The following is a 20,804-nucleotide window of genomic DNA, read 5'->3' on the forward strand; positions in this document are numbered from 1 at the left end:
AGATGGTAGAGGTTTAAAGGGTTTAATCATTAACATAAACAAGGTCAAAAATAAACTCCAGGAAGGGACTAGAATCACTATAAAAAGATGCAGTATGTCCTTCAAAATGCTTTTTTTTAAACTATGAGATTTGAGAAAATAGAGGTATTCCACATGAAGATCAATAACTATAGCTGGAAAGTAAACAAATCTGTTGAAATCAACTCTCTTAAAAAGCAAATTTGAAAAGCAGATCATTCCAAAGGTTGAAAATCCCTCTAGGCAGGGAAGATAGCAAATACATTTAAACTGTGCTGATGTCTTTCCAAATGTACCAAAATGTCCTTGAAAGTTGGCGGGACTTGCTCCAGTGTTAGAGGTTCCATAGTGTATGAGATAAACAGATTGAAGCTCCAAACAGGCCACTGTATAGACTCTAGAAGCTGCCAGTTGCTACACAAGGCAGGGGTTGTTCTGGCCTCCTAAGTAATGAGGGGGTTTTGCATACCCACCAAAATCTATCTTAAAGATGAGAGAGAGAAGGGGAAAACATGCAGAAGTCTGGGTCTGTTCAGAATAGGAAGAGTCTCCTACACAGTCTCAGAGATAAGCGGTTTTCAAAATATTTTCGTAGTATTTTACTAATTAGCTTGTTCCTCTCAGCGGTAGTACCCTCCTACACAATACAAGTGGGACTTTGGGTTTCCTTAAGATGTTTTGGAGGCCTTTACGTTGTTTGCATGCTAAGGTGATGCTGTGTGGCTGTAACTATCCTTTCATTGTTTCTGAGATGTTTTCTATGTAGTGTAGAGTTGTTGTTTTTTTATAGTTTGTGTAATGAAACACCTACATATAGGTTTCACTATCTGATGTGAAAATAATTAAATCTACTCTCCTAAATGAGGTCTGAATATTACATTTATTAAAAGAAGCTAGAAACATTGTAGGGGAGAAAAAGCATATTTCTATGTCACCGCAACTCTACGGAACTCATGCAAGCATAGAAACATTGCTATTGTTGGGTAACAAATAATTAAAATATGCAGCTGCAATGTAGCTTTTGACTTCTTCTTTTTCTTCTTTAAAAACAATAATCTGAAAGCTGAACTCCAAAAATGCTAAACTGAACCATTTTCTAGCTCGAATCTTTGGACTGTGACCATTCCTACACTCCTGCAAAATCTATCTATTGAGAGTTGACTAGGATTGCAAAATGAGACTACAAAATAGACTGTGAACAATGGCCTTGTTCAGTCTCCCATTTATGATACTGTTGTGCTGACTCAAACGATTGACTAGAATTAGGATATTTATGAATGGACAGTGAGAATAAGGATCTTCATTGGATCACTCATTCATTCATTCATTCATTCATTCATTCATTCATTCATTCATTCATTCATTGGACTGTGGGTAGCATATTGTATGTAAGTATCATACAATATGAGTAGTATAATCCAATCTAATATAATTGCTTAAATTGAAAACATTAATTTCTTAACGCAAAGCAAAACTGAAGCCTTAGAATAAGATTTGTGTCAATGTTTACAATGGTCACTCACCACTGCAACTCAGTCTGATCTCTTTTTAATGACAGGCTATCATTTTGGATAGCATGGTGTACAGATTTCCCAATGAAAGAAACCCCATCTCCCTTCAGCCCAGTGGAATATTGAGATATTGAAAACAGGTGCTCCCATTGCTTGAGCCTTAGAGAACCACGCTTAAGCCTCTCTTCCTTAGCAAGGTCAAGATTTCTCTGAAGAGAGAGGTGATCAGATTCATCCATCTGGGTGGGAAAGTAGCCCTTATGATTACAGATTAAACTCAGCAAACCACTGTCACTCTCAGCCTTCCTGGACAAACCTTGTCAGCATAAACAAACCATGCTGAAATGAGTGATATCCGGGTTGGTAACAATGTTTTAATTCTGCTGTAAGCTAGATCCGAGGAAACGCTGAGCTCAAACAGTTCAAAGTCAGCGTTGAGAGCATCCGCCTCTCAGTGTGTTTTGTAAAGACATGCCACCCCACCCGCCACAATCCCAACCATATGGCCTTTCCTCAGCTATGAAATGCTTTCCCAACGAGCCGCCCTTCCTCCGCATCGGTCTCGTGACGGCATCTCCTGTCGACATCATTCCCCTCCGCTCCTTTCTCCAACACTCTCCTTTCTCCCGGCTCCGACCACCTACACCCAGTGCCACTGTCACCCTGTGAAACCCAGTACCACACCCTGTGAAATGACATCCCACTCTGCATTCAGGCAGGTCCACAGCCTACATTCCTCCTTCCCTTCCCTGCATTGTCGAGCAAAACAACGGGCTCGACAGTCACATTCTCAGGTGGAACCAGGAAAATCTGTCACCACTTATTTGCTGGGAACTTAATCTGGTGGTGAATAGCCAAAACTATGGCCAAGGACAATACAATAAAGTACCATAGCTACAAGCTTCAGCCCAAAACAATTTTCTGTTCAAAGGAAAGGTCTAAATCTGGCTTCAGATTCAAGGAGAAATCCATAGGAACACAAGCAGGGCTCCCAGAGATATCAGTGTGACTACCAATCGGTTTTACTACCACTTTCACTGCCAAATCTCCTACATCTGCATAGTTACAGTGCTTTGCTACAGAAAACTTCCACTGTTTGAGTGCTTTTCAACTACATGAGGATAAAAAGAAGCAACCTGTTCCCACAGAAAAGGCATTAGGTAGGTAGAACACCTCATCATTCATCAGATTAAGAAATAAAGTTTGCACATAGGAGATGCTTCTTTCCAATCCATCCAATCTTTTGCCCTCTTTATCCAGGCCTCCACAATAATTCATTTGACAGAGGGAGCTGAAAGAGAAAGGCACAATAATTGTGTTCAATGTAATATAGATTTCACATTCTTTTGGAGCTGGGAGGTTTAGATGATGGTTTGTCCTCAGATTAGTAATCCTGTAAACAGTGTACAATTACAAAATAGTGAACCTACCCCCTTTGAAGTAGGTCGCCCTTAATTTATGATAAAAATTGGGACTGAAATTTCAGTCACTAAGAGGGTCAGCACATGACTGGACCCAATTTTATGACCATTTTTACAATGGTTGTTAAATGAATCACACTGAATTGTTGTAAATAAGTTGATAAATATGTACATGACCATACCAAAACAACAAAACCAATTAGGCTGTGTCTATTCTATATGACCTGCTATATACTCTTTGGGGAGTGAAGAGAAAGATGGGACAATATGGAATGGTTGCTTATATAGACACAATCAGTTCCTGATCTTTCTCCTTCCAAAGGTGACTCTTGGACATGTAGTCCAAACACAACAGTTGTGTCAAGAGGTGTGATCTGGAGCTAGGACTATCGATGTCACAATCCAAGATGAGCTCTTAGTTATAGGACTGATCTGCCTTATATGGGCAAGATGAATTACAAGGCACAATTTCAGCGTTCTGTGTTACATTTGTGAGAAGTGAAAGATTATAATATCTTCAACACTAATGCTAGTAAACTTCATTTCTTTTGCTCTAACTTCTCTTCAATATGATACCAAAATGTCAAGGCAAACAGCAAATGATACAGGTACAGTCTCAAGATCAAGGTGACATTTCACTATCAAAGATTAATTAAATATCCTATTAGATGCCAAAAATAAATCTGTCCTGCAAAAACAGTCTGGGCAGTATCTGCCCTTTTGAGAAGCAATACTCTCAAATAAGACAAGTAGCCTTATTGGAGGCTTGACAATAAAATTCAGTAATATTCTTTCCTAAACAAAGTTTTGAAGAATCAGAGGAAATATACTGTCATAATTCAGGCAGTATGGAGGAAGGCCTTCAAAACCAGCAACAAATAAAGGAGAGAATGAAAAAGGAGAAAGAAAAAAAAATTAAAGCAAGTATAAAGAAACGAGAAAGAATAATATTCAAAAGAAATAAGATGTAGTAGGAAACAGAGAGCAGAAAACACCACTAAGAAACTACGACTTCCATCTCATCTGATATAGGCAAAAAGAATGGAAGAGCCTGACAAGAACAATTCAGCTCCTAGGGGTCTCCAGCAAAAGCAAGAGATTCCCATCAAATGAAAAGCACGGCATTATCTCTGTAATTTCGTTTGGAATACATTACAATCATTTGAACTGCACACAAACCAACGAAGAGCATTGTATGGCTATCTGCTTATCAACAGGTACAATTGCTGCTTAAAATCAATTCAGCAATTTTCTTTAAAATGGCAAGAAAAACGCAAGAGGGAGGGAGAAAACTTGAATATACACCTATTTTCTCTCCTGGGCCCTAGAGATGAAATACATTCAAAGCTCATGTCTCATAGAGGGATAAGAGGTAGACACTGACCTTTTATATCATTGAGTTCAACTTCCTGCTTAGTACAGAAAAACAGATTAAAATATCCCAAACAGATGCATGTATAAATGCTTAAATGTATCAAGTGAAGGAGAGCACCACCAGTCTGGGAATTTGGCTTCAGTCAAATTGTTTCTACGGTCAGCAAACCTTTCCAATATAGATTTTGTAATCTGTTTCCCTGTATTGTAAACTCATTATTTCTCATCCTGCACTCTGTAAATAAGTGAAAAGAAATCCTGAACTTCTTGTAGGTGACAACCTCCTACAGGTAGTCCTCGACTTAAAACAGTTTATTCAGTATCTGTAACGGCACTAAAACAAGGGGGGGGGGGCCGGGACATATGACTGTTTTTCATTCTTACAACCATTGAAGCATCCCCATAGTCACATGGTCAAAATTCAGATGCCTGGCAACTGACTCGTATTTATGAAGTCCCAGAATTATGTAATCTCCTTTTTCAACCTTCTGACAAGCAAAGTCAATGGAACCAGATTCAACAGTATTACTAATTTAACAACTGCAGTGATTCACTTAACAAGAAAGGTCGTAAAACAGAGCAAAATTCACTTAACCAATGTTTCCCTTAGCAACAGAAATGTTGGGCTCAATTGTGGTCCTAAATCAAGGACTATCTGTGTTTGGTTGAAAAGTGCTTATTGTATCTCTACAGAGTGTTCTTCTCTCTCAAGATTAAATGTATGCACTCTTTCGACTCTATTATAGGTCACACTTTCCCAATCCCTCATCACTTTTGTTGCCCTTCTCAGAACTCTTCCAGCTTCTCTGAATCCTTCTTAAACTGTGGTATCCAAATTAACATCAGCATGACAGGCTGATGATGCTTCTAAGTCAGGATTTATTATATGGAGTTAGGAAAACATCTATTGTAGAACCTTTTTTCCCTGTACTCCTAATTTTTTTAAAAAGTCTTCAAAATCATTCCATAATTGCAATTCTCTGTTCCTAGTGGTCATATGGATACAGCCAAGTAGTTTTCTGGGTAATAATACAAAGGTGGTTTGCTTTCTTCTAGGATGTTTCCCATCCCCACCCCTCAAATTCCTAATCTGGTTACTGCCCTGGGATTTTTTGGTGGTCTTCTAGGCAAGCATTAGCAAAGTCTGATCCATTGACTTTTTGAGATCAGTCAAGGTCAGTTAAATGCTGCAACCAGCTGCACAGTTTCTTTAAGTGATGTACATCAATTAGAAATATATCATATAAAGCTAAATAAGACAAAACCCAACAAAGAAAACCATAAAATATATAAATAAAACATTGCAATAAAAGCATTTTAATAATGCCAATGAAAATGTTAACAATTTCTTCTATGGCAACTAGCAATGGAGAAAAAGATTCCATTCTAGACCGGGTATTCCATACCACCATTAAAATGTCTTTCTTTCAGCCCTCTGCCTTGCCTCGTTTGACCAAATTAACTAACAAAGAATCCTTGATGATGATCATAGGATGCCGAGACAGAAATACAAAAAGAGATACTCTCAAGCCATTTAGCATTTTGTTGGCAAATATTAATAATCAAAGTTAGACCTTGAAAAAAATTGCATTTTTTTTTTACTTTTTTATTTGGTAGACATATAGGAGAGTCCTTTTTAAATGTTTGGTGAATGCCCCAGTATGCTCAGTTTACAAGTCTAGCTTGGTGCTGGGAAGTCACTAGGAAGACTGACTTCCTGTTCCTCTATCGAAATACCAGTTGGCATACCAAACCAGCCCCGTCATCTGCAAGTAAATTAGGATTCAAAAAGTTTTAGTTTGGACTAAACTGGCATTTGATATCATTGACCAACAGACTAAAAGGCATTCAGGAACTGTGGGCTCGGGGGGCGGGGGGGGATGACAAAGGAGGAAACCAATTTAGTTTTCATCTAAAAGTACTTATATGGATTCTCACCCCATTGTTGGATCCAGTGCAATGCCTTTAGGATTGTAGAGTTCCGAGTCAAGCAGCGTAACACAGGTGACCCCACTCTTGTTGCAGATAAATATCCGGTCATCAATGTCATCCACAAAGTAGAAGTTGCCAGTAAGCCAGTCAATAGCCATTTGCTCCACATCTAATGAAAAAATACAAAGAAAGGTGAGATAAAAGAAAGATGAGATAAAACTTCTGTATAAATCCGGAAATCCAACCTCTTGGAAATGATGCAATTTGAATCTACGCAATATGAATAGACATATAAATAAAGAGATGTTACACATTAGCAAGCAATAATTCAGATTGTGGATGGTTCTTTGGGAAAACAGATTTTTGAAACGTCTTGGTCCTTCATCAGATGTTTCAAAACTCAAAATCCCTTATGGACTTTTTGCGTAAATTTTTTAAAAAATGAATTTATGATCTATGATTTTAACAATTAGATAGGATACATTATAGAAAGAGGAGTCGGGTTGTAACTTTAGAGAAAGAGGTTAAATTTACTGATGTAAAGAAGAGTGGAAGCCACTTCATTATATCTTTTTTTTCTTTCTTTTCTATTTTTCTTCTATTTTTTTCTTTGTGCACCTTAGCTTTCTCCTTTATTTCTTTTTTCTTTTCTTATTCTTATTCTAGTTTGCATTAATTTTTACTCTTCCTTTTAAAACATTCAATAAATTTATATATAAAAAAAGATGTTGAAAAACTCTTTGAATAGAAATCTCAACTACATTTGGTTAGCTTTCTTCTCAGAAATGAGTTCAGATACCAGTGTGTTGACAAAGAGATGGATATTAATTATACCATAGACTTCCAGGTCATCAGCATTCTAAAACCAAGACTGAAACATCTTCAGAAATAGGCAAATGAGGAACTGTTCTTTACTTCAGACTGCTGAGATGGAGATTTCTAACAAATTAACAAGAGGTTTCTGCCTAACGTATTAGTGGGAAAGTATTTTGATATCAGGAATCAGTCCAGAATGAAGTTTCTGTTTGACTGTTTTAATTCTACATCTTCCAGCTCAGGTAATTTGATCATAGTTGTTTTCATCAAAACACCCTTTCCAAAACCACAACATGGACCTGGAACATATTTTTAATCAACTTTGGGTTGCCATGTTCTTTACATTTTGCAAATGCTTAGAGTATTAGTTTAAATAAATGCAAAGTTTCTCCACTCAGAATTAGTTTGGCCTTATTTAGACAGCATTTTAAACCAGGCTACCTCAGACTGGGGTTTCCAAGCTGGGTAAGGTGGCTCAGCATTTAAATTTGTCTCCCACATTCTCCTTCCTAACTATGGTTAGTATTTGGCTGTAATATACCAGTTTTAAACTATATAGGTTGTCCTCGACATACAACCACAATTGAGTCCAAAATTTCTATTGCTAAGTGAGACATTTTTAAAGTGAATTTTGCCCCATTTTATGACCTGTCTTGCCACTGTTGTTTAGTGAATCACTGCAATTGTTAAGTTAGTGACACGGCTGTTAAGTGAATCTGGCTTCCCCATTGATTTTGCTTGTCAGGCGGTCACAAAAGGGGATCATGTGACCTTGGGACACTGCAACCGTTATAAATATGAGCCAGTTGCTAAATGTCTGGATTTTGATCACATGACCATGGGGATGCTGCAATGGTCATAAGTGTGAAAACGGTCATGTCACTTTTTTCAGTACCACTGTAATTTCGAACAGTCACTAAACAAACTGCTATAACCTGCGATTTTCCTTTTTATAGCATAGACTTAGACTTAAAATAACTTTATTGTCACTTTAAATGTACACTAATCGGCATATATTAAAATGAAATTTTTTTGCATACAGCTCTCAAAGGGTCACCACCTTCAATATACACTACATAAACATGACAAACAACAAACAAATAAAAATTATGCATATGCCCACATACCCACATGTATGACACAGAGAAACACCACAGTCTAGTTCAGATGAATACATGTACATGGCGAGAAAAACTAATCTTGCGAGTTTACTAGATGGATGGCATAGGGAATAAAGCTATCACAGAATCTGGTAGTCTTGTTATAGATACTTCGAAACCTCCTCCCAGAGGGGAGCAACAGAAACAGACCGTAAAGTGGGTGTGTGGGGTCTCTAACAATGCTTCGAGTTCTAAGCACATAGCGCCTGTAAGCAGTTTCCTGAATAATGGGGAACGAGCTTCCTATAATCTTCTCGGCTGTCCTTATCATTCTCTATATGGATCTTCTATTTTACCTTGTATAATCCTTAATATATAGAAACCTATTGAGTGAAAACCTGCAAACTCCCTATTAAAAATATTAATCTGTTTCACAGTAACCCAGAAGTTCAAACAGCCAGCTGTACCAGAAGATTATATTATGAGAAAGACTATCCAGGTGGACTGGACTCAAATTGTTGAGATGTGGATGAAGGCTACGCAATTCAATCACGTGTCTGTTACTTGTCTCCTTTCAACCTGCCCTGTACTCCTGCTTCATTTTGGGCCCATTAAATGTACTCCCTTTTTAGTTTTTTAGCTACTCAAGAATCATCCCAATCTTCCCTCCCCTCCTCATACACTCCTTAAAACACTTTTTAAAATGTTTTTAATTGTTTGTTATTATTTTTAATCATGGGGCCAAATTTATATATATCTTTTTAATTGTATTTTAATGTTTGTAGTTTATGCTTTTACTTGGCTGTTCACCGCCCTGAGTCCTCAGGGAGAAGGGCGGTATACAAATTTAAAAATAAATAAATAAATAAATAAATAAATAAATAAATAAATAAATAAATAAATAAATACTCCCCAAGTCCTGTTTTGTGTTCTCCAGAATAAAACACCCTTGAAAAGATTGCATTCCCAATGAGGTATTCTGAGGCCAAGTCTCCCTGTTGTCCTTCTAGGGTGCTCTGTTCCCATGGAACAGACTACTGCCCTCAATTAGGCTCTCTTGAAAACAGTTTTTTTAAAAAAAAAAAAAATCTTTCTTTTAACAGGGTTTTGTTTTGGGTTTTTTTGCTACATTCCTGGCATCAACTGGTTACTTCACAGAATACTCTGTTGGCAGGCCAAAAGAGTCTCTGCTAAAGTCGGATGCCATTGTGAGGATATTTCATATTGAAGCAATCTGTTACAATGACTTTGATGTCTCCTCTTTCACTGACTAATATTTCTACATATTTTAAAATTATTTCGGGGAGGCAGGAAAGGATTTATGCTTATAAGAAGTCTCAGCATCCAGACAGGCAATTAATTTGGTAAAAATAATAAATCTGTAAGAATGCATGTATTAGGCAAGCTATTCCTATTTCTGCCACCTGCTGTAATGCCTCTTGATGACCAATTGGGGGATTAAAAATCAGTAACTTAAAACACACAGGAAAGAAGTGCTTTAGATGAAATCAAATGAGTTTCTTTTTTTTTTTTAAGTTTCAGTTACATTAAATGCCCTTTAAAATAATGAAGCATAAAATTTATTTAAAAACCAACACTTATAAAATATATATGATCTTTCTAACAAAGAGGAGTGTGAAAAAATATTAAATAATAATAGGTTTTCATCACACACATAGATGTATATATTTACTAAATTTCTATCCCTGCCATTTTCAGTAGTAAAATACACTGCAGTTTTCTGCTTCTTGCTGGAAAAATCATCTGATTTCTTATATGAAAAAATGCCAATCAAGCTGCAAGAGTATGTTTCAATGTCTAGAATAATTTCTACCTTCATATCTGACATATATTTCATCTGAGCTGGAAACTTTAGTCTTGGGCTGTAATCAAAACAATGAATTGGTAATCAGTAGTGGGATTAAAAAAAAATTACTACTGGTTCTGTGGGCATGGCTTGGTGGGCGTGGCAGGGGAAGGATACTGTAAAATCTCCATTCCCTTCCCATTCCAGGGAAAGATTAGTGCAAAATCTCTCTTTCCTCTCCACTCCAGGGGAAGGTTAGTGCAAAATCCCCATTTCTTCCCGATCACCTGAGACTTGGGAGGCAGAGAATAGATGGGGACGGGGGCGGGGCCAGTCAGAGGTGGCATTTACCGGTTCTCCGAACTACTCAAAATTTCCGCTACCGGTTATCCAGAACTGATCAGAACCTGCTGTATACCTCCTCCTATCACCTCTGTTGATAATAGATCCAAAATGTGGATTCATCTCTGCACAGATTCTTCATTTCAATTTGACAAGATCCCTAAGTCAAAATACATTTTTAATCACATAGACTGAATTTACTAAAGTGCACAATTCCATTCAGTGATTTATTCTATGTTCAATAGTGATTCTTAGTCCCTTGATGTGATGTACTACATATATATTTAACTTAAATCTCCCACTTGCTACCTACTACCATGTTTCCCTAAAAATAAGACCCTGTTTTACATTTTTTTGAACCCTGAAATAAGTGCTTGGCCTTATTGCCACGTGCTCAAAAGTCCGATTGGGCTTATTATCAGGGGATGTCTTATTTTGGCAGGAACAGGGTATATAATTCCATCCAAACTGAGTCTACAGGAGGCAAGATTATCATTTTATAATCTCATACCAGTAGATAGAGCTGGTTTGCCCACAATGTTTTGAGGAGATGAGGTTGAGGAGATTTAATGAAGTTGTATTCAGAAAATTAACCCAAAATTTCATGCATTTTCTTACTTGTTTTAAGTGAGGGTGGGGAGAGCAATAAACTTCATTCAATTTGTACTCCCAACAGGATTTTTGGCCTAAAGAAATGAGATTTAGGACTCTTTGCAACTTGGAAGTAGCCTAGTCCTGTTCTAAAGCAAGAATCAGAATTTAAAGAGTTTAGATAGTTGGCTCTGTGGTCAACCTATTATTCAAATATATTTGTTAATAACTGCTAAATTCCCCAACCACAGAACATGAAGCATATTAATCAGGATTCATATGTGGGGGATAGCAGATTTGTGAAAACTATATTGAAATGAGTTTTAAAACCAGATGGGAAATAATTCTAAATCAGGAGAGGCAGTAGAGCATGAGAAATCTTCTGGTACATATACTGTAAAGGCATAAAATATCATAGGGATGGAAGGGAACTCAGAGGTCTTCTAGTCTAACCCACTGCTACAGGCAGGAATCTTATACACTGCAAGTCAAATGGCTGTTCAGTCTATTTTTGAAAACCTCCAGTGATGGATCACGGATGCATACCAGGTCATGTCTGCAATATGCAAGACAATCTCATCATCAATACAGTCTATTCAGCAGTCTTCTAATAATTGGATACAAGGTTGTTACAGAGTTAAGATTTACACCAAACTCCAGTAGTATCCTATGTATAACCCATTACCTAACCGTGGCTCACCCTGCCTGCCTATGTTGTGCAGCTCCATCAGAGTTGTCAAAACCTAGTGATGGAATTTGAACCCATTAAAAGCCCTCTTTCTGTTTTATTTTCCCATTCCATACCATCCTCTCTCACTCAGGCTTCTGAGGGGCACAGAAACTGGTCTAATTTTTTTTAGAAGTATTCTTAGCTTATTTTATTTTGCTTCCAAATCCTTGTCCCCTTTCTGTTTTGGCCAATTCTTCAGCCCACCCCCTTCTTGAGAGAAGCCTCCTTGTAAATTATTCCGGACAGCCAGAAAGAAATTCTTCATTCCTTTGCTACAATATGGTGACCAAAAACCACAAAAGGCCAGCATAAAACCGTAATTCCCAAAGCAGCAACTGCCCTGTTTGACACAGCTGTCATAATTGTCATGTATGGCTTCTGTCTGACAGCAGCACATCCAATAAATAAAAAGAGTTGACTTTGAATTTGATCAGAGACTGAGAGACAAGCGATGGTTACTGGCCTCCTAAGAGACTGCGCTTTTGACAAAATGGAGTCATTCAAAAATTCCTTTCAACAATAAAAACACCTTCTATGTTAGAAGCCCTGCTTGCTGGGGTCTCTGCAGATTCTCTGTGGCTTTCCAGTAAATAAAATAAAACCTTCCTAGACCGGTTGCAAGTGACTTTTCATCTGGCAACTTTAAAATATTTCAGAGGGATGTGTGTGCATGCCAATCTCTGTTTGCGAGGTATAAAAATATTAGAACCAAGAGGTTTTTTTTTCCTACTATGAATTATTCTTTATGGATGAAAGAACATCACTTTTTCTGCATTAGAATATAATGTTGTTATAAGCACAGTTATGCCCATTTTAGAACTATCGGGCTAACTGTAGTATAATACAAAACTGCAGACTGAATCACAGGGTAATTAAAAGTAGGCATCCAGGCAACTTCAAAATTTGTTCGGAGTGCTGCTATGTTTCCCTATGTTGCTTCTAATTGTTTAAAGGGGACTTAGGACAGGAAATCCTACACTTTTGCTTCTCACAGAAGATCAGGTTTGTTCCCTATAGAGATAAGTATCAGAATCTATATAAATAAAAATGTAAATGTTCGTTTGTTCAAAATCGTAAATCTCCGAAAGTTCTTCATCGATTGCTTTGAAATTTTGACACAACGTTGCATTCGAATACGCATGTTTTTATATACCTATATTATATAGATGTCACACCTGTGACAGGTAAAAACATGTTTTTTTGAAAAACAGCGCCATCTGTTGGACTTAAAAGCAACACATACTATACTATCTTTTTGGACTTTAACGTCACAGCACTACAATAGCAGGCGCAAGCCGGGTCTTTTTCCCTCAGCGCCGCCGCTGCCAAACCCACAAGCAAAATGGCGGGAAATGTCAACCGCCGCCAAACGTCCTCCCGACTAACGGAGTATGCCGTACCTTTGGCAGGGACCCCGATGCCGCCTGTGGTGCGGAAAGCTGCGAAGGTGAAGGCGGTTATACCGGCAAGCCGGGAAACCAGCTCTTACACCCACGGCAAACTGGGACGGAGGCAAAGTAGGCGTGACCTGAGCTACAGAGGGACATTATTGGCACTCAGTCAAAAAATATTGTATACTCACAAGACTGGGCCACAGCAACACGTGGCCGGGTACAGCTAGTTATGTAATAATTCAGATCTAAAGAGGACAAGGTTGTGTGTCGATTCCGTAAATCAACATATTTTTTCTTGAAATCCTGAAGCCCAGGGAAAGACATCATTTCTTTAAAACAGGGATGTTAAACACAAGGCCCGTGGGCTGCATCAGCCCACAGAATGCTTAGATGTGGTCCATGGGGCTGCCCTGGAAACAGCGAACGACTGGCCCGCGGTGCCTCTGCCAATGAAAACGGAGCTCAGGAGCCCTCTGCCAGCTAAAATGGCCCCTGGGAGGCCTTTCTGAGCTCTGTTTTTGCTGGCAGAGGGCTGCAGGACATCAAGCTGGCCATGCCTACCCCGGCCATGCCTAACCTGGCCACTCCCAGTCAGCCCCCCCCCCGAGCTCAAACACAACCCTGATGCGGCCCTCAATGAAATCAAGTTTGACACCCCTGCTTTAGAAGGTTGCCCACAGGAGTGGTTGCACACTCCAAAAATCCAGATTACTACACAGCCCTATTAGATATTACTATTTATTAGGTTTGTCTCTCTCCTTCCAGAAACTGAAGACCACAGATGTCACACTCCGTCATCCAATTTATTTTTCATCAAAAGAACACCCTGTGAGATAGTTGGATGAAGACAAAACAGCTGGCCTAAAGTCAGCCTAATAAGTTTTCATGAATCCACCTTATCCAATCACTTTAGCACTATAACAACTTACAACTTTTCCCAAGCTGGTAACCTCCAGCTATGGCCAAGTTGGCTAAGAATTCGAAGTTGGAAGGCACCACAGCTGGAAGGCACCAAAGTGAGAAAGATCTTACAAGTAGATATCCTCGACCTATGACCACAACTGAACCCAAAATTTCCGTTGCTAACAAGGTCATTGTTTAGTGACTTTTGCCCTATTTTATGACATTATGCCATGGTTGTTGTGAAACACTGCGGTTGTTAAATGACTCATATGGTCATTTAGCTAATCTGGCTTCCCCCATGGACCGCATGTTGGAAGCTGGGTGGGAAGGTTATGAATGGTGATCACATGATTCCGGACAGTGCAACTGTCATAAATACATGCCAGTTGCCAAATGCCTGAATTATGATCACATGGTCATGGGGATGCTGCCAATGGTCGTAAGTTTGAAAGCTGGTCATAACTCACTTCTTTCAGTTATTGTTGTAATTTTGAATGATCACTGAATGAATGTCAAGGATTACCTGTACCATGGTATTGCTGTTTTTTTCCCGCTCCATTTGATCATGAATTTTGCATTCTGCCCAACCCCGCTCCCCCCAATTGCTTAATAGGTATTAATTTGCTTCATTAGAAATAACCTGTTTTATCATAACTTTTTTATAGAGCAAGTAGGCTTTTCTTACTCACGATGCAGAACACACCCACCTGTCTCTATAACAAAAGGAAAAATTGCCTCAACAATTTTCAAATGCCTGGCAAGAATTTGCAGGATAGACGGATGGGTACAGTGGGACAAGGTGGAAATGTGGCATTATCTTAGGCTGTAGCACAGTGGTGGGTTTCAAAAAATGTTACTATCAGTTCTGTGGGTGTGGCTTGGTGGGTGTGGCATGGCTTGGTGGGCGTGTCAGGGGAAGGTTACTGTAAAATATCCATTCCTACCCCATTCCAGGGGAAGGATACTGTAAAATCTCCATTCCCTCCCCAATCCAGGGGAAGGTTACTGCAAAAATCCCCATTTCCTCCCAATCAGCTGGGACTCAGGAGGCAGAGAATAGATGGGGGCGGGGTCAGTCAGAATTTTTACTACTGGTTCTCCAAACTACTCAAAATTTCTGCTACCGGTTCTCCAGAACTGGTCAGAACCTGCTGAAACCCACCTCTGCTGTAGCAACAGAGGAGAAGGAGAAAAAATAAGTAGACCATTGATGGAATGTATGATGGAGGACGGGAGGAGGAGGAGGAAGTCGCCACCTGTCTTTCCTATACTATATAAACACATAGTGGCATCAGGGCTTGTTGACTATAGTCCACTTTCCCATAAAGCAGGACCATATTCACTTGGACCAGGGGTCAGCAACCCGTGCTCTGGAGCCACATGTGGCTCTTTCATCCCTCTGCTGTGGCTCCCTGTTGCTGGTCAGCTCCACGATTGATAGGGCTTTCGGTTAGGATAGGTAGAGGAAAAAGGATGCTAGGAGGAGACTCTATGGTGGGGGAACCGGACTTCCGGTCAGCAGGGGGAAAAGGATGCCGCGTTAGGAGGAGACTATGATGGAGGAACTGGACTTCCGGTTGGCTCCAGAATTGAACAGGGGCTTCCAGTTAGGACTTTTGTGGCTCTTTGAGTGTTTAAAGTTGCCGACCCCTGACTTGGACTATAGAACAAAAACCTTCACAGCAAAAGTGTTTGTCCTATGAGACAGAGGAAGAGTGACCAAATCCATCCCCTTGATAGCCGCCAAACATGTTTGTGTAGTGAGTGCTCAGAGCACAAAATTGACTCATTGCAAAATTTGCTTTTCATTACAGCAAGGAACAAAGTTTTCCACTTTACCCAAAAAAAAAAAAAAGTTGTTTTTTTAAAAGCCAAAATCCCAAACTTGTAAATTGCAAAATCCAACGAATTCCTCAGTATCATGAGAAATTTTGAAACAACAAAAATTTAGAAATACCAATTAGTGGGATTTTTTTTTCTTTTTGTGGAAAAGAGACTCATTGGCCCCTCTTATCCCTCCACAGAGGGATAGAATGAAGATCATATGAAGTATTCGTACCACTTACTTTACAAAGCCTTAGTAAGACCATACTTGGAAAACTGCATCCAGTTTTGGTCCCCAAAATATAAAAAGGATGTTGGGACACTGGAAAGAGTGCAGAGAAGAGCAACAAGGATAATTAGGGGGCTGAAGGCTCAATTTATGAAGAACAGTTGCAGCAATTGGGTATGTCTAGCCTGGTGAAAAGAAAGACTGGAGGAGACATGATACCAGTGTTCTAGCATCGAAGGGACTACCACAAAGAAGAGGAGGTCAACCTATCTTCCAAAGCATCAGAAGGCAAGACAAGAAACAATGGATGGAAACTAATCAAGGAGAGAAGCAACCTAGAACTAAAGAGAAATTTCCTAGCAGTGAGAACAGTCAACAATCAATCAATGGGTTGCATTCAGAAGTTGTGGGTGCCCCATCACTGGAGGCTTTTAAGAAGAAACTGGACAGCCATTTGTCTGAAATGGTATCCCTTGCTCAAGCAGGGAAGTTGGATTAGATGACCTCCAAGGTCCTTTTATTCTATGCTCTATGCTCTATGCTTGCTTGCTTGCTTGCTTGCTTGCTTGCCTAGACAGACAGATACTGGGGCTGTCCAACTCCAGAACAATTCTTGCTTGCTTGCTTATTCAATCATTCATTTACTGTAGATATTGGGAGCTGCCCACCTCTAGAATGCTTATTGGCAAAAACACAATAATAAATGCAGGGAATACACTTGTGATGTGGATGAATGCTGCTGCTCATTTAACTCTGGACTCTTAAGTTCAAACAATATTGACCTCAGGAGGAGCAGCTTTGATCTAAGGCTATTTTGAAAACAGCAAGTATGACCGTATTTGAAAAGAGGCCCATTCATCCATTCAGTTAAAGCACTTTGCTAGACTCGTGGCCCCTGTGTGGCATTAATTCCACAGGCAGACAGATACTAGGAGAGATTCAAGGCAAATCTCTGCCTCTCAGAGGGAAAGAGTATGAAGAGTGTGTGTGTGGGGGGGAAGGTTTCCCCTTTAACATCTGGTCAATGCTTTAGCTGTGTCATCCTCTTTGGAAGGCTCTGGTGTTGTGTTGTCAGCTCCAACCTCTCAGACTTCAAGAGCGACTGGACGCTTTTAGGATAGTTAAGCAGTCCAAAATTGTTTTGTTTTTTTAAAAAAATGTTCCAAGCCTCCCAATTTGCTAATTCACTAATACGTTTGACAAAGAACGAGCTCAAATAACAGAAGGTTCGTGAGTGAGAGAAAAATGGCCCTTTGCTTCTTAAGGGGGGGGGGGGGAATGAATCAGATTCTGGCTGCAAACCATCTTTTGAGTCAGAATCACAAGACTGTTTTTGGAGTTCCAAAAGGGGACAAAAAAAGAAAAGAAAAGAAAAGAAAAGAAAAGAAAGGAAAGGAAAGGAAAGGAAAGGAAAGGAAAGGAAAGGAAAGGAAAGGAAAGGAAAGGAAAGGAAAGGAAAGGAAAGGAAAGGAAAGGAAAGGAAAGGAAAGGAAAGGAAAGGTTTGTTGTTTAAATCCTCAACTTTGTTAATGATCATTTATTGTATTTATTTACTATATTATTTATTTGCAATTACAATTTTCAATATTTACTTCATTTTTACAACAATTTCATCTATAGCAGGCTTTGAGATCAACATTTTTTCTAGGTTTTCTTATAGACAGACAGACAGACAGATGATAGACTGTTGTGTTTACCTTATTACTAAATCAAGTACTACTTTTAAGCACAGAAAATATTTGTGTCTGTGAGACAGACAGATAAGACAGTCAAAGACCTTTCACAAAAACTAGTAAGTAGATGTCGAAAGTCAGCTGACTTCTCCAGAAGTCAATTTAAATCTCAATGAAATGTTGCAAAAAACAACAACACTGATTTGAGAAACAGCAACTCTGTTATTAGTTCAGTATTTTGCCCTTTTCCAAAATCTGTGAAGCAGCTTTGTTCTGATTCTAAAATTTAAAAATATAAATAAAACAGTTACCAATTTATTACTCAGTTTGTACGTGATTTGATATATGCTTTCATACTGCAGAGAACTAGAGGTTGTATCACATTTCACTTCTCAAGCCAGATTCAGAGGATTTCCCGCCCCGCAAAAGAATCAGAAGTGAATCAGTTCACATACAATAAATTGATCAATGTTTGGTTTAAGCAGCCAACCAATATTATTAGAACTAAACCAAAGTAACACTCAACACACCTAAGATTACTAAGATTACTTGAACTAACAAAAGTACTGGTTGCCTTCATCCCTATCTCATCCCTATTCTCATATAAAGAACGGTTGCTGGAATTGCATATGCCTAGGTTTTTTGTTTGTTTGTTTTTTGATTTATTTGATTTATATGCCGCCCTTCTCCGGAGACTCAGGGCGGCTTGCAATGCATTAAGCAATAGCCTTCATACTTTTGTATATTTATACAAAGTCATCTTATTGCCCCCATAATCTGGGTCCTCATTTTACCTACTTTAGAAAGGATGGAAGGCTGAGTCAACCTTGAGCCTGGTGAGATTTGAACTTGCAGTAATTGCAGGCAGCAGATGTAAGTGGATGTTAATTAGTCTGCTGAGCCACCAGAGTTTGATGAAAAGAAGGACTAGGGGTGACATGATAGCAGTGTTCCAGTATCTCAGGGGTTGCCACAAAGAAGAGGGGATCAACCTATTCCCCAAAGCACCTGAGGGCAGGACAAGAAGCAATGGGTGGAAACTAATCAAGGGAAGAGGCAACTTAGAACTAAGGAGAAATTTCCTGACAGTTAGAACAATTAATCAGTGGAACAACTTGCCTTCAGAAGTTGTAAATACTCCAACACTGGAAGTTTTTAAGAAGAGATTGGACAACAGCTTTGTCTGAAATGGTATAGGATTTCCTGTCTAAGCAGGGGGTTGGACTAGAAGACCTCCAAGGTCCCTTCCAACTCTGTTATTCTATTGTAGCCTAATCTTCTTCACTGTTATCTGCTCTGATTACCAGAGCAACCGTCAGCATCTCAGCCAGAGGAAGACTTTTCCTTAATGATGTCAGATTCCATTCAAAAGAATGGGGTTGCTCCATTTAACCAAACAGGATATGCCACTGTGCCTTCGCCACAGTTGTATTGCTAAATCCATTTAGAGACCTTGATTTTAACCACTCATAAGCAGAGGAGCTATTTTGCTTCTTTTTTTTCTGTATACAAGGCAGCGGTTCTGTGCGCGTGGCTTGGTGGGCATGGCAGGGGAAGGATATTGCAAACTCTCCATTCCTGCCGCACTCCAGGGGAAGGATACTGCAAAATCTCCATTCCTTCCCCTCCTGGGGGAAGGATATTGCAAAATCTCCATTCCCACCCCACTCTGGGGCCAGCCAGAGGTGATATTTGTTGGTTCTCTGAACTACTCAAAATTTCAACTACTGGTTCTCCAGAACCTGCTGGATTACACCCCTGATATAAGGCCTATTTTCTGTAAGAGAAGGAGACTTAATACTGTTTAAATGCCCACTGATGATACACTACGAGAAAGAAATTAATTTAGTTCTTGTCATCCTAGGCCAGGCTGTTGCAGCAAAATCAAGTTAGTACATTGTTGCATTTTGCAACTTAACAAATCTAAGATGTCTAAACAATCACAGAGAGCCAATATATCCAATTCAGTGTATTCTGGTTCATAAAATTCATTTATTATGTCACAATAAATGAATTAACCTTCCTATGCTACAAGATGCTGGCTGGGGAATTCTGAGAGTTGAAGTTCACACATCTTGCAGAAGTTGAAACAAATGGTGCTACAAAACTATTCGTTATGATGACTCTTTATCAGTAGTAGCATGAGCTACATAAAAGCGTATGTTGGTCTGGTACAGCTAGTTTTAGCTAGAGAAACCACATTTTGTTAAATACCTTTATTTTGCTCATGTCTGTTCCAGTGGTAGGATTCAAAATTTTTTACTACCAGTTCTGTGGGCGTGGCTTGGTAGGCATGGCATGGCTTGGCTTGGCGGGCGCAGCAGAGGAAGGATACAGTAAAATCTCCATTCCCACCCCACTCCAGGGGAAGGTTACTGCAAAATCCCCATTTCCTCCTGATCAGCTGGGACTCGGGAGGCAGAGAATTGATGGGGCGGGGCCAATCAGAGGTGGTATTTACCAGTTCTCCAAACTACTCAAAATTTCCGCTACCAGTTCGCCAGAACTGGTCAGAACCTGCTGAATACCACCACTGGTCTGTTCTTTTCCTCATCATTGCCCTGCAAATTCCCAGAAGGGTCATACAGTTGGCCTTATCAAAGAATAATATCAACCTGACCCAGTAGTAGCAGCTGACTCAAGGCTGAGTCTTTTTCCTGTTGCAGAAAAGTTAGGTAGAAAGTTTTTCATATTCAGCTGTTAATATTATTAGTTAGAAACATTAGCTGCCTTCTTGGGAGAGAACAACTAAGGGGGAGGAGAACGGTTTGAATAGTTTATTGTACTGCTTGTTGCCTATTGTTTGTCAATGATCATGTGATCCTGTTTTCAAAGGTGTATAAAAACTATGATAATTTGTATGTTGGGTCTCTCTTGTGGTTTGGTCCTGACGGCACACTTCGTTGTGGCTGTACAGAATAAACAGCTTGCAATTTCCCACCTTATATGATAATTGGTTACTTTGCACCAGGAAAAATAAAACCAGCATTTGGCTGGGCCAATCCACAGTTGGGTCAACACTTATACACAATAAATAGTTTGCAAACCCCTGTACTCTTTTGCTACAGGACATGGCATTGCTTTACAAAATTTAGGCAGAATTTTTTTTTAAAAAAACTTGCAAAGTTCAGTCCCATAT

The 20,804-nt window shown here is 39.3% G+C and overlaps 1 protein-coding gene across 1 annotated transcript in view; it reads right to left on the reverse strand.

Annotated features, from left to right (window-relative positions):
* LRP1 (LDL receptor related protein 1) overlaps positions 1–20,804 on the reverse strand; it is a 331,544-nt gene that overhangs the window by 148,569 nt on the left and 162,171 nt on the right. The window contains exon 8 of the mRNA XM_070938005.1: positions 6,263–6,425. Coding sequence (XP_070794106.1) covers positions 6,263–6,425 — 163 coding nt within the window. The remainder of the gene's footprint in view (positions 1–6,262; positions 6,426–20,804) is intronic.

This window comes from Pituophis catenifer, unplaced genomic scaffold, assembly GCF_029215685.1.
Source record: "Pituophis catenifer annectens isolate HBS135680 unplaced genomic scaffold, rPitCat1.0.hap2 SCAF_2, whole genome shotgun sequence".
NCBI classification, from domain to species: Eukaryota; Metazoa; Chordata; class Lepidosauria; order Squamata; family Colubridae; genus Pituophis; species Pituophis catenifer.